General features: G+C 38.2%; 1 protein-coding gene across 2 annotated transcripts in view; it reads left to right on the forward strand.

The window, feature by feature from the left end:
- LOC149275907 (A-type potassium channel modulatory protein DPP6-like) overlaps positions 1-12,944 on the forward strand; it is a 366,925-nt gene that overhangs the window by 301,657 nt on the left and 52,324 nt on the right. For both annotated transcript variants that reach the window (XM_089504156.1, XM_089504157.1), the window contains exon 6: positions 5,704-5,756. In XM_089504156.1, coding sequence (XP_089360282.1) covers positions 5,704-5,756 — 53 coding nt within the window. The remainder of the gene's footprint in view (positions 1-5,703; positions 5,757-12,944) is intronic.

The following is a 12,944-nucleotide window of genomic DNA, read 5'->3' on the forward strand; positions in this document are numbered from 1 at the left end:
GTGTAGGCTTAAGGCCCTCCTTGCTTACTGAATTCGTAAATGTAAGCTGATAAAATGTTCTTTAATATTTGTCTTTCTTTGGGTTGCAGGGAAATACATTGATATCCTTCAAACAAAACCCAGCAGCGATGTATTTCCCTTTGGAGCTTCCCTAAGCCCTGACACCATATCCTGGCACACAACGCCTTTTAATGTAGTCTAAAACCTCCATAGTGTAATTGGGCTGGTTGGGGAGATCACAAATCTCCCCTGTAACCGGCCCATTAAGCATCAGCAAACTTGATGAGGGCGAGCCGGCTCCTAGACCTCCAGCCCTATGCTTAGTTAGCCTAGGGTACAATGCATCACTGCTTAGCAGGATTATCACTTAAGGACGCTGGGGTGTCCATTAAAAAGAACTTCCTTAAACCTGCTATTTCCACACTTCTTCACTATTAACTCCTTAATGACGAAGCCCGTACATGTACGGGCTCAAAATGCATTGTTTTCAATGGGTTTAGGGACCGCCCATTGTCCTTAAGGGGTTAACATATTGCGTTACCTGTATCGCAGTCTGTTTTGTGGTTCCTAATGACTTGAAAGCATCTCGGCGGTTCTATTGCACAGTTCCTCTGTGAACAGGACGGATACATTTTCGCTATTACACCCTCCCCTCCGCCGTATTCATTCATTCACTGTCAGGAACATCGTTACAAATTCTTTTTCAAAGCTCCTTTTAATGTCACCCGTCCTTCACTAAATTAGATTTTAAATGTTAGAAATCTGCTCATTTTGATCTGCCGAATTTTTTTTTTCTCCTCATCCCATACATCACTTTTCCATTTGTCTAGCGCCTTATCTCCTGCTTGTGTGATTTGGTATCTTTCCATTATATTTTAGTCATTTTTTTGCCCTATAACAAGAGTCATTACCTGGACATTGCCATTTCTCTTCCATCTTCTCCGCACCCAATATCTTTCTGTGTATCAGCCTGTCCGACTTGTATGTTGACTTATACTCTAATCTATGATGTAATGGATCTTGTGGCCCTCCGGGCCATTCGTCACCCTCCTCGTCTTTTAGATTTTAAGCTTCACTAAGCTTGAGGTCTGTACATCAGCACTGTCTATGCATACCTTCACAAGGCAGTAAATATTATATGATGTCTTCTCATTAAATAATAATGAAGAGAGTACAAAGTTAGCAGCAAAGGTGAAGCTGTAGTTAATGACACTGCAGCGCTTATCGCACGACTAATGAAGCCATAAACAAACAGCCATGTTATTTCTAGACAAGTAGAGGGGCAAAGAAAGGTGATGTCTTATAGTCCAGCTCCTAAAAACTATTAAACCCTCCTTGCGTAGCTGGTAATGGAGTATCAAAAGGATGCCATGTTTGCGTTTAGTGTCATGGCAAGCATCTGCTCTTTGTTTTGTTTTCTGTTCTTTCTTCCAATCTTCCTTTTTTTCTGATCCACGTTCCAATGGAAGAACAAAATTACCCTTTTGGTCCTGTATGATTTGGTTTAAAAATACCAAATAAAAAGAGTAAATAAATAAAGATAAAAATGGTGATTCAGGCTCAGGTGACCCAAGCTGACGTTGGACAATACTGGCTGCCAGCTTGGTTCCCCTGAGCTGGAACGTCTCGGTTTAAGTTATTGGTGGTTTATTTTAAGTTAAGAATATGAGATGATTCCGAGCTTCCTTCTTTTTATTAAATGATGAGATTGAAAGCTTAAACTTAGCCATAATCGGTCAAGATCATCAGTATTTTTGCATCAATTTGATTCATCTCTTTGTTGGGCTTCATTTCACAACATTGTATTGTGGAATTTAAATTTTCCAACATACATAAAAAAACCTTGCCCATTTTTTGTTAAACTGGAAAGCGTCGCTAACCGAGACATATGAAATATCACATAGCAAATGCTGTATATAAAGGGTCTATACGTCTACGGTACGTTGTTTATTAGCAATGGTGAATTTCTGTGAAGCGTTGGGGAGAATTAAGATGGTTGCTTTTGAATCAAAAAGTAATATCCATATTTTAAGGAGCCCTTAGTTGAAGACCTTTTGGGCCACCATTGATAAAGATGTATTGTCACATACGATTTCAGGACCAAGATTTCTTCTTCAGATGGAACGAAGAGTTATTATAGTTGCATTTGAAGAAGAAATCTTTGGGACCCCAAAGCTTACATGACGTTGATCCAATAAAAGGTATCACCTTCGACTAATGACTTTTCTGGGACCAATAAGGTTATATCCATTCACCATGTTTTGCATTCAATTGGAAGGTTTCTTGGAAATACAATATGTTAAAAATAGCTTATTTTACTTTTGTGTAGTATACCATTATTTCACCAAAAACAACAGCCACATGACTGTACTAAGTCAGCAGTCCCTAGGTTTTCAACGCGCCCTCCTACCAGTCCTTCTGGCACTTGAAGGATTAAAGTTTAAATGTATTGAAAGCTGGACTGTATATTGTTGTATAGAGTGAAATATGATATAGATTGATTTATTTTCCACTAAAGTGTTTATTTTCCGAGAGCCGCGAATGAAAAGGCTATCAGATTCTGCGTATATGTTGGAAAACATGTAAATGCATCAATGAACCTCTGAAGAGAGATAAGCAGAGAGGTGGACAAAATAGGATATGGATTGATTTTTTTTTCTTATTTCTTATAAGACCTTCTCCTATTTCTGTTTCTAAGATTGACAGGCAGGTTTGCATTACAGCTGTTCTAGCCGTGTAATGGAAAATATTTTACCGAGATTTATCGCTTCCAGAAAATATGTTGATGTTCTGTGTTGGTGAAATTTAGTATAAATATTTCCTTTGTGTCGTTTTGAACTTGCTTTGCCATTTCTTTTAAGATACAAAATAGAATGTTTTTCATAGATAGATGATTGATGGATGGATAGATAGATAGATAGATAGATAGATAGATAGATAGATAGATAGATAGATGTGGTTAACCATCTGGTGTGACCCATCTGAGCCATGTCCTCTCATATAGAATATCTTGACCTTCTTTAGAGATGGACAGATAACCCATATATTTTTTTTTCTTGAGGTCAGTTACTTTCCTCCAAATATTTATCGTTCTGTAGATCGTTCAGTGGAATACAAATGTCCAGCACTGGATGGGGCAAACGCGGACCACCAGGGGTCTTAAGGCAGTGATAATGTATAATCATTCAGTGCAATAGCAAGATGCTTCATTTATGGAAATGATTGGTGTAAAATAACTCTTATCACGTTCCTGGTTGTCTCCTTAATCTAGCAAAACCAATGCAAATCTACCTCTCTTGTCCAATCTACTGTTCCATAGTTATCATGATCAGCGTTCCTCTAACTACCACTGCTTTGTTAGACAAAATTATAAAACAATAGACATTGACAATGCTCATGCAAATTAGGAAGATATGTACATATTTAAACAATGTATCAGTGTATATGATGTCACTGCTTACTCCATACCATGGAGACCGTCCAAAGAGTACTCCATAGTGTAAAAAGTCCAGATCTCCTTTGTAACCGGCCCATAGTCCCAATTGGGTGACCTGCTCAAGACAAAATTTCTTCGACTAATACAGGGGTGTCCAAGTTTTTTCTGCAGTGGGCCACTTCATCAGAATTGTATACGTTTGAGGGCCGCACTCATTTTTCACTGAGAGAAAATATGGCCTTTAATAAGATATGCAGATTAAAATAAAGTAAATGACACAAAACCTTTACTATTCAGGATTCTGGATAAGTAAAAATAAAATAGTTCTATTTATTTTAGGGATGCACTAAAATGAAAATTCTGGACCAAAACCGAAAATTCAGGGTTCACTTAGCTGAAACTGAAAGTGACCCCCACATCCTTTTAATAAAAGTAAGTTACACACCAAAATTGTACAAAAAAATTATATATTATGATTGTTAACAGCAATCTCAGGCATACCCAGATTCCAGCATGTACTGGTTGGCTGGGCATTGTATTTTTTGTCCAATTTTAGTGTGTAACCACGCTTTTATTAAAAGTAACACACCACAATTGGACAAAAAAATCAACAATATGACTTGGCATGATAGGAGTGTGATTGCTAACAACAAACACACTCTTTTTATACCCAGGCAACCAGTGAATGCTGGAACCTAGGCATGATGGGACTGTGATTGGTGTTAGCTGTTAGCAATCACACTCCTATCATCCCAAATCAGCCAATACATGCTGGTACAGGGTGGCTGTAAGTGCAAACCCCATAATGCTGGCAGCATCAATGCACAAGGGGGGCAGCTAGCCAGCTTTCAGCATGTACTGGCTGACTTGGCATGATAGGATTGTGATTGCTAACAGCAATCACAGTCCCATCATGCCTAGGTTCCAGCACTTACACATCCATGCTATCACACACACACACTCATTCATTCATATACTCATTCATTCACACATTCATACCCTCACAGACATACTCATTCACACAACCTACCCCACCCCCTTACCTGCTCTACAGCTCTCGATGCCGCTCACAGACTTCAGCAGGGGGCGCGGCCTCCCTCGTTCTCCCCACAGAGGAGGCAGGACTGAAGCAGAGAATAGCCCCTCCCACAAGTAAGCAGCAGGGCTCTTGTGATCCTGGCTGCCGATCTCACGCGGGCCGCATGTTGGACGCCCCTGGACTAATACAATAATGATCATCTCAGAGAGAACTACTTGAAGATGCTAACGCACAGGAGATAATTACAGAGAATATATGTGTATGGAGAGATAATTGTAACCTCTAGCGAGAACTCTCAACATACAGTGGATTCTAAGATGCAGTAATTACTGGGGCAAGATATACACGCATAATAAAAATCCACAAACAGTATCACGGGGTACTTAAAGAGAATGTACACAGATATTGAGGGAAAAAAGGCCAATTAAATAGTGATGTTACATGTGCAGGGGACTAATTGAAAAATGACAAATATATTCAAGTGTCTGTGTAGGAAGCAACGAGGTGGCGCAGGGTTTGAATGATGTCGCACCTTAAATGGTGTAGAGCCTTAAAATATAACATCTACATTGTCATCCGTTTATAACAACTTGCAGCATGTCTTTGTTTTAATTGGGGATGCCCACATTACTTGACTGTTTTCTTTTTAGTGTGGATGTTATTCCAGGTTTTAGTTGTGTAGTTATGTATCTATAGTTTGGGGTGTAGAGGCAATTAACCATGAACTTTCCAGACGCCACACACTTTCTAGACGCCACACACTTTCTAGACACATTTGAGTTCCCACTGACTTCAATCATGGCTCAAAATGGAAGTGGAACCAGTTATTTAAAGTTTAAATGCTGCCGACAGCTACCTGGCGACTTGCTTTTTAACTCACTTGGCGGAAGAACCCTGTAAATGTCAGCTGAAGAGCAAATCCAATCGTCTTGAATACCAAAATTTGCAGGAACTGACCTAGCTAACTATAACCTATAGCAATACTCAGCAGTGAAGCTTGCTGTTCAACTCATGTACCATTTAACATGTATTATATCAAAGAACGCGCGAAACCATTAAAAAAGAGCAATGCGTAAATATACTTCATGCTGAAAGTTATAGGATGTTCATAATCATATCACTCTGACTCATTCGGCTATTTGATAACCAACTAATGCCAATGAAATCATTTTTGATAATCATTCATGGAAAGCTGAAATCTTAATTAAATTTTCTTTTCTTCCTCTAGGTATATCGGCACTCATTTACTGCGAATTACATTGTGTATAACATGCTAACAGGGTAAGATTTCTCTGTGTGTTACTCTAAGTTAAAATGGACTGATTTATATTCATATAGTCTATATATTACATTATTGGATATGTGTATATTTGACATGTGAGTCAGGTGCTCTAATGTTGAGATGTGAACAATGGAGGCTTGAAAAGAAAAATAACAAACACTTGCTCTCTCTTGGAATCTGATTTACGTCTTCATCCAACACATCTAATAGGATGAGCTGCTACGCCACGGCCTTACTCGTCCCTCTTTTATTCTTTTTACATTACACAATAATTATGCAAGTTACAGGTGAGGGCATGCAACCCGCAATCATAACAATCAACACCCCTCCTTTAGAAGTTACACATACTTCCCCCACTTCATGCTTTCCACTTTAATTTTAATAAATCATTAACAATCATAATCTTTGTTATAATATACTTATGAAAAAAGTGCTCACACTTTAAAGGTTTTTTAAACTTTATCACATCTATCGGTGAGAAATATAATTATACTTATTCTGATGATGACACCATCAGTGAGCGCTAGATGCCATCAGTAAGATTATCTATGAAAGTTTTTAAAATGTACCTAATGTTACATATGCATTATTGACTTAACAATACTCGCAATGTATATATTTTATATATATATATATTTGAGTATTACAAATTCAATTATATCTGTCACTTTCCCTGAATACTACATATAAAAGCTTCATATACCAAGTAACCTTATGCAATGATATTTTTCAGATTAAAATAAGTGTATATATATGTGTTGTAAACCTACTATATATGTAAACCATGCGAGCAGTTTCCTCTCCACTAAGTTATCTCTCCCCTGTTAAGTCGCTGATTGTTGTTGAACGCTTCAGGCAGCCTTCATAAGGTTTGGCGGAACGAGAAGGGAGGTAACATTATAATAGGAAATGTATTTGGTAACTTGTATGTCAATCTATATGGCTGCAACAGCATACGCAGGAACTCTACAGGTTCGGCCTGGAGTCTCAGAGTTAATCCCTGCTTCCTTGAGTCTCTAGACCAGCTTCTTTTTTCTTATGGCCACACCTGCTCACCATCCGCTAAATGCTGTTTGGAGCTAGCCCCACCGCTACATGTGACTAGCCCCTCTTCTATGAGTGACAAGCCCAGCCACATGTATGGCTAGCCCCACTCTTTCATGGAAGTGTTTAGCTAAGCCTAACTGAAATTGAGTTAAAGAGAGCGATACATGTCATACACAGATAACATAATTCAGCATGGAGCTAAAAGTTTTACCCAGCTTCCATATAGTTAATTCCATCATCCATACACCCCTAATATGTCCATGCTCTGCCCTGACGTAGATGGTGAAGAACACACTCTTTCTTTCTAGGATCCTTTAAGACCTAGAAGCTGCCGTGACGTTTTGTAAAGACAAAAACAGAAAAAAAAACCCTATGTTTGAGGCTATTATAAAATCAGTCAGACTTTTTCTGGCCTGCCTCATATTCTACAAGAAGCATTGCTTTTAATTCCACATCATTTGATTGTAAGGTGTGGTTTATATTTACCAATAACCTAAATTAAGCGGTTATGATATACTGTACACACTATACCAATGAAGGCAGCGAAAGCAGGAAGTGGGTGTGGCTAAATACTGTTTCCCTGCCTAGACAAAGAGGAGAGTTACCCGGAGCCTCGGGGAAACAGAGCTTCACCCAGAGACTCCGAGCCAAACCAGGAGAGTTCCCAGGAATGGCCAAAAATTAGCTTGTTCATCAAGACTACTTTAGGGAAATAGGGATGAGCATATGGCTCAAAGTCTCAAATTACAAAGGTTATGCTCTAGTTGTAGTTCGTCCTGTTATTATCCCCTTAAGGACAATGGGCGGTCCCAAAACGCATTGAAAACAATGCATTTTGAGCCCGTACATGTAAGGGCTTTGTCATTAAGGGGTTATAATTGTGTTTAAATACACAATAGTAGCAGAGGGGTCTTCCTGGAAAAAAATAACCTAATTATTCATATTTTTCACAAACATAGCATTTTTTGGAGAATGTGTGTTTTATTATTATTATTATTATTATTATTATTATGTATTTCACCACCTATTTCAACCAGCAGAGAACATTTTGCAGCGAAGGTCATAAACATTCCTTCCGCACCAAGCTGAGACAAAAAAAAAAGAAACCTTGCATTAAGAGCTTCTTTTAAACAAAGGCGTATTTCAGAAAATGCCTTTTGAACTGAACCGTATGAGATCTGCTCATTTTCGATGTCCGTTTTATCAGAAAATACCAATAAGCCTCCCCTACAGAGTAAGGAAGAAAGCAGAGGAAACATAAGAGGGCCGTATGTGGGCAATTAGCTTATTTTCTTTTTCAACAAACATCATGAAAATAAAATTCCAAAGGGTTATAGAAAAAAAGCAGTAAAGCAGCTGAATGTATATAACAACATTTCCACTAATTAAATGGAAGAAAATATTTCTAAATGCGTCACCCTCACCGGCTTGGCGGTGCTTGAACTACGAACTATTGAACACTGCATTTTTATGTGAAATCATGAAATATAGCATATAGCATTCCCCTTCTGGTAGAATTCTCTTTCCAATTCTATTAGAGTCTAAAAACAACCATAAAGTCAACAACCCATCCAGGGATCTCAGAGGCTGTGCAATTTATACATGGGGATCACAGATGTGCGTCTGAGAAAAGTAAATCCATTTCCTGGTGTTGTGGATGAAATGGAACATTTGCGGTATTGTTCCATCAAAAATGTATGGAATTATCTGAAACCTGGCCCCTACAAACTAAAATCTTTTAAATTATTTTATGTACGAGAACAGGGATAGACTATGTTTCTGATAGTACCAGTGTCTTCTATATGCCTTGTCATGGACACTGGTGGCCTTGTTTTGTCCATCCCTGGTAGTGAACAGAGTTTAGATATGTGCCCCCTACATACATACATACCCCTAGGAGGTTATTGTATGATGTTAGAGTATGTTAGTTTATGGTGTTAGTATGAGTGTGTGTTAGTATTTGACGTTAGCGCGTATGGGGGTGTTCGTTGACCAGGCCATCTCAAGTCCACCAGAGGAGTCCTGTGGTCACCCATCAATGCTGGTGGTGCGTCCACATTAGGAAGAGCAATCATATTGGCCTCTTAGCATTACTTTAGGTTGATGTATAAGGAAGTTCTAGGAATGAGTTCTGAGTTCTTTTATTAAAATATTTTTATTCAATACCAGATGTGAGACGATGTTAATTCCTTTGATACCTTTAGTGATGCTAAATTCTTTGTGGGTCCTATTCTGCTTCTTCCCAAGTGTATGTTGTCCTCGGTGACAGACCATCCCTCCGTGACTTAAATATTGGGCCACGGTTCCTTCATACCGACAATAGTTACTGATACATAACAAATCATAATTAGATTTCTTCATTACTGGCCAAACATTTATTATGTAATAATTGTCTGAAAAATAGGTCATTCACTACAGGAAGCAGCCAGCTTTATAAAACAGATGTTGAGCTACTGTAGAAATAATGAGCTTCTGCTATCCAATTTATATTGATGATGAATTCTTTTTTTGTTTCATTATAATAAAAAAAAACAGCAGGTGAGCTGCATTTTTATTAAATTACTTAATTTTTTCCAATACCGTATTTTATTTTCTCCCATTTTTGCGATTATTATTATTTTCTTGCATCTTTTTTTAATTTGTATTTTTATATCTCTGGCACAGTATTATACCTATTAGAAACAGTATGCAACATTGTCAGAAATATAACATTTTTGGGAGAACCTCGCACACTGAAAGAGAAATTATTAAATTAGCAGATGGTATTTTTATATACATAACATTTGGTTCTTTTTAATTTTTTAGCGGTCTTTGTACCCAAATATGCTGCTCCAAAATTTTTAAAGGGGGCATTTATAGTAGATTATTCCCAATTTTTAAACCTCTATACAACATATAAAAGGCACACTTCAGCCATCATATCCATCCTTAAACCTTCCTAGTGCCCCCCCCTTGCATTTGGACAGGCCATCAGGCTCACCAAGCAAATACCCAGCGAAGCCTTTACGTGCCAGGGCCGATTTTACAGCTCCAGTTTGTGTGTTTGTGTTAGTGTATATTGGATAGTGTGTGTATGTGTATGGTGTGTGTTGCTATATGGTGTTAGACTGAATCTGTATGTCAGCCTATAGTTTTTGAATGTATGTGTTTTAATGTACAGCACTATGGAATATAATGGTGCTGTAAAAAACAATAATAATTATTAGTGTATGTGTTACACTTGCATGTGCATGAGGGTATGGTATTAGCGTGTGTGTCACTGTACGGTGATAGTGTTTGTGAGTATGTGTGTATATCTGTTACTGTTTGATGTTAGAGTATGTAAGTGTTTGTTGATCTATGGGGTTAGTATGAGTGTGTGTTAGTATTTGGCATTAGCGTGTGTGTGTGGGGGGGTGTCAGCATATGGTTTTATTGTGGGTGTATGTGTCAGGGGTAAGCCTAAGGTTAGTGGAGCTGGGAGAGGAGAAGCAGGAGAAGAAATGTGTGTATGTATGTGTAAGTGTATGGTGTTAGAGTAAATGGGTAATAGAGTAAGTGTTTACGTTATTATGTATATGTTTTAGAAGCATAAGATGGGCTTATGGGAGGATCATAAGGTGGGGCAATAGGCAGGGCAATGCGATGGAAATAGGGTTTGTTGTTTGGAGGGACAAGGGTTGCCCAGGCTTTAAATCTGTATTGGGCCTCAAGATTTTTTATGACAGGTCTGTGACCTCATACACTGATCCATATGTTCTCATTTCAGACGAGTGGACACATACACTCCTGGACTTCAGGACCAATGTTCTGTCCTAGCCCTAATGCTATAAATGACAAAAGCCACTTTCACTAGCCTGATAGATCAACCATGTGAACAAAGAGTGGATAATTAGATGCCTTGAGATATCTTAAATGTTGCTGCGTTTTGGTACATAACGATAGGAGTTCTGGATGTTGAATTATGCATAGAAAATTTTCATTAGCGTCTGTTCTGGGTCAATGCAATTTCTTACATCACTTGTATAAATCACAGGTATTGTATACAGTGACAGTCCAACTGCGTCATCTGCCTGAAGTAGGTAATAAAAAGATGCAGGATTTTATTCCTGGATCATCAGATTTTAGCTAAACGCAAATAATCCTGGCGGAAACAACTCATTATGTAAATATTTACAATTTACATTAATATAGGAAAAAAAAACCTTAGTAAGCACTTGAAGCAAAGAAGAGCTAATTTTTTTTTTTGCGGATTGCATTATGTTGGATTAAATTCAGCAAAAATGCTTTTCCTAAATTCTGCCCTTTTATTTCTTCAAGAACAACTGAAAGAATGTGGTATTATGTTAAGTTTGCTACTTAAAAACTTTAAAGTAGCAGCAGAGAAGCTGTCTGTATATAGTGACATGTTACAGTTCTGAACAATAAATAAAACTGCTGTTTTTTTAAATATGTAATATATAAAGTATATAAATAATAAAAAGTAATAAATTATATCAATAAATAATAAAGTAATATATGTTATGTATACCATGTATATCAAGGGTGGTATATATGCATACATACATATGGTGGGTAATTATATATATATATTTATATATAAATTCATATATATATTTTATATATATAATATATAGTGCATATGACCCACCTTATGTATACCATGGCATCAGCCGTCAGGATCTATGTGATTTTTGAAAGCTGGGATGACTGCAGTCCGTTTTAACGGACAGTAAATAACGTTAGCCGATGCTTAGTCTTTGTGTGTTGAGTCCATTGCAGTTCCCGTCCCTTACATTTTTCCACTCGGTTGCAGTTAGATCTTCGCGGTGGATTTTAGATCGTAGTCGATGAGATGTCTGATGGGCAGCTGTGCCATTATTTCATTGTACAGCTGGGTGAATAAAGCAGCTGAGACTTTATATCTTCTTCTGCCAAGCTGTTAGAATCCTTCCTGTTACGCTTTTACCTGTAGTGTTGTGTTTGGGTGCATGTGATAAGCTTACATGTAGCCGGGACGGGACGATGGTTTTAAGCCTTGGAAGTAACCCCCTCTATATACGAAAGAGATTAGGAGGTTCAGGAGGACTGACTAGCATTTTACCCACCATGACCTTTTAATCTTGGGATATTCTGCCCATCAAATGCCAGCTAGGAGGACATTAACTTGTAGATGAAGCCGAGACTCATTATATACCTCCACAGCAAGGGAATTCTAACATCCATGGGGTGGGCATATGGCTTATAAAGACGAGACAGATGACCGATTAAGGTCTGAGTTGTGATTGGCCGAATGTATCTTATCTGCCGTCAAGTTATATGTTTATATCAACCTTTCGATTGGCCAAGAAGGACAGTTTTGTCTTGGGGGGTGTGGTCTGGGTGTTGTTAGAGGTGTCATTGGCGTGGGCCTTATTGAGACTTTTTATGTGACATTTCAACCTTTGGATAGCTATTTATGTAACTAGGTGAGGAACTAAGAGATTAATTAATTAATTAGCTTCTATACACATTATCGGGGCTTTTAGGGCTGTACAACCCTGCGATCCCCTCATACCCAGCAAACATTCCGAGCTCCTAGAAAAGAGGGACTTCATAGGAGGAAAAAGGGACAGAGGGATTTGGGGGACTGATCCTCCTAGAGAGGGACACTTTGGAGGTATGTAATTAAAAGAATAATGCTTCCCAAAGGCCTCATTATCTCCTATTTCAGAGGCGTCAGTTTCGATTTTGTCACTTTTCGGTGTTGCCATTTTTAACATCAGTTAGCACTAGAATTATTTCACGTTAATTATATGTGATAATTAAAAAAAAATGTGAGTGTGTGTATGTAATATGTCCGTGATCCTTCGGAGTTAGGTGTTGCCGGTGCATCAAACTGTTCAGCTACCATCAAGACAGATTGTATGTGACAGAAATATCAACAGGTTTGGCCCTCACGGGTACCCAGCAATTTAACCCCTTCAGTGGTTACAGATTTTACCCACAGAAGCCCTCCATTCCCAAGCGCTAATCATAAAGCTTTAATAATCCCTTTAGATTAAACAAACTCACTAGTTGGTTAAACAGGATTATTGGCATGTTACCCTGGTATCTACAGACCTCCCGTTACCATAGATACAGACTTCCAGGTCATAGAGTGTACCTCGGAGGACTAGACA

The sequence above is a fragment of the Sceloporus occidentalis genome, unplaced genomic scaffold (assembly GCF_023333645.1).
Source record: "Sceloporus occidentalis isolate IW3139 unplaced genomic scaffold, rSceOcc1.0.p SCAF_258, whole genome shotgun sequence".
NCBI classification, from domain to species: domain Eukaryota; kingdom Metazoa; phylum Chordata; class Lepidosauria; order Squamata; family Phrynosomatidae; genus Sceloporus; species Sceloporus occidentalis.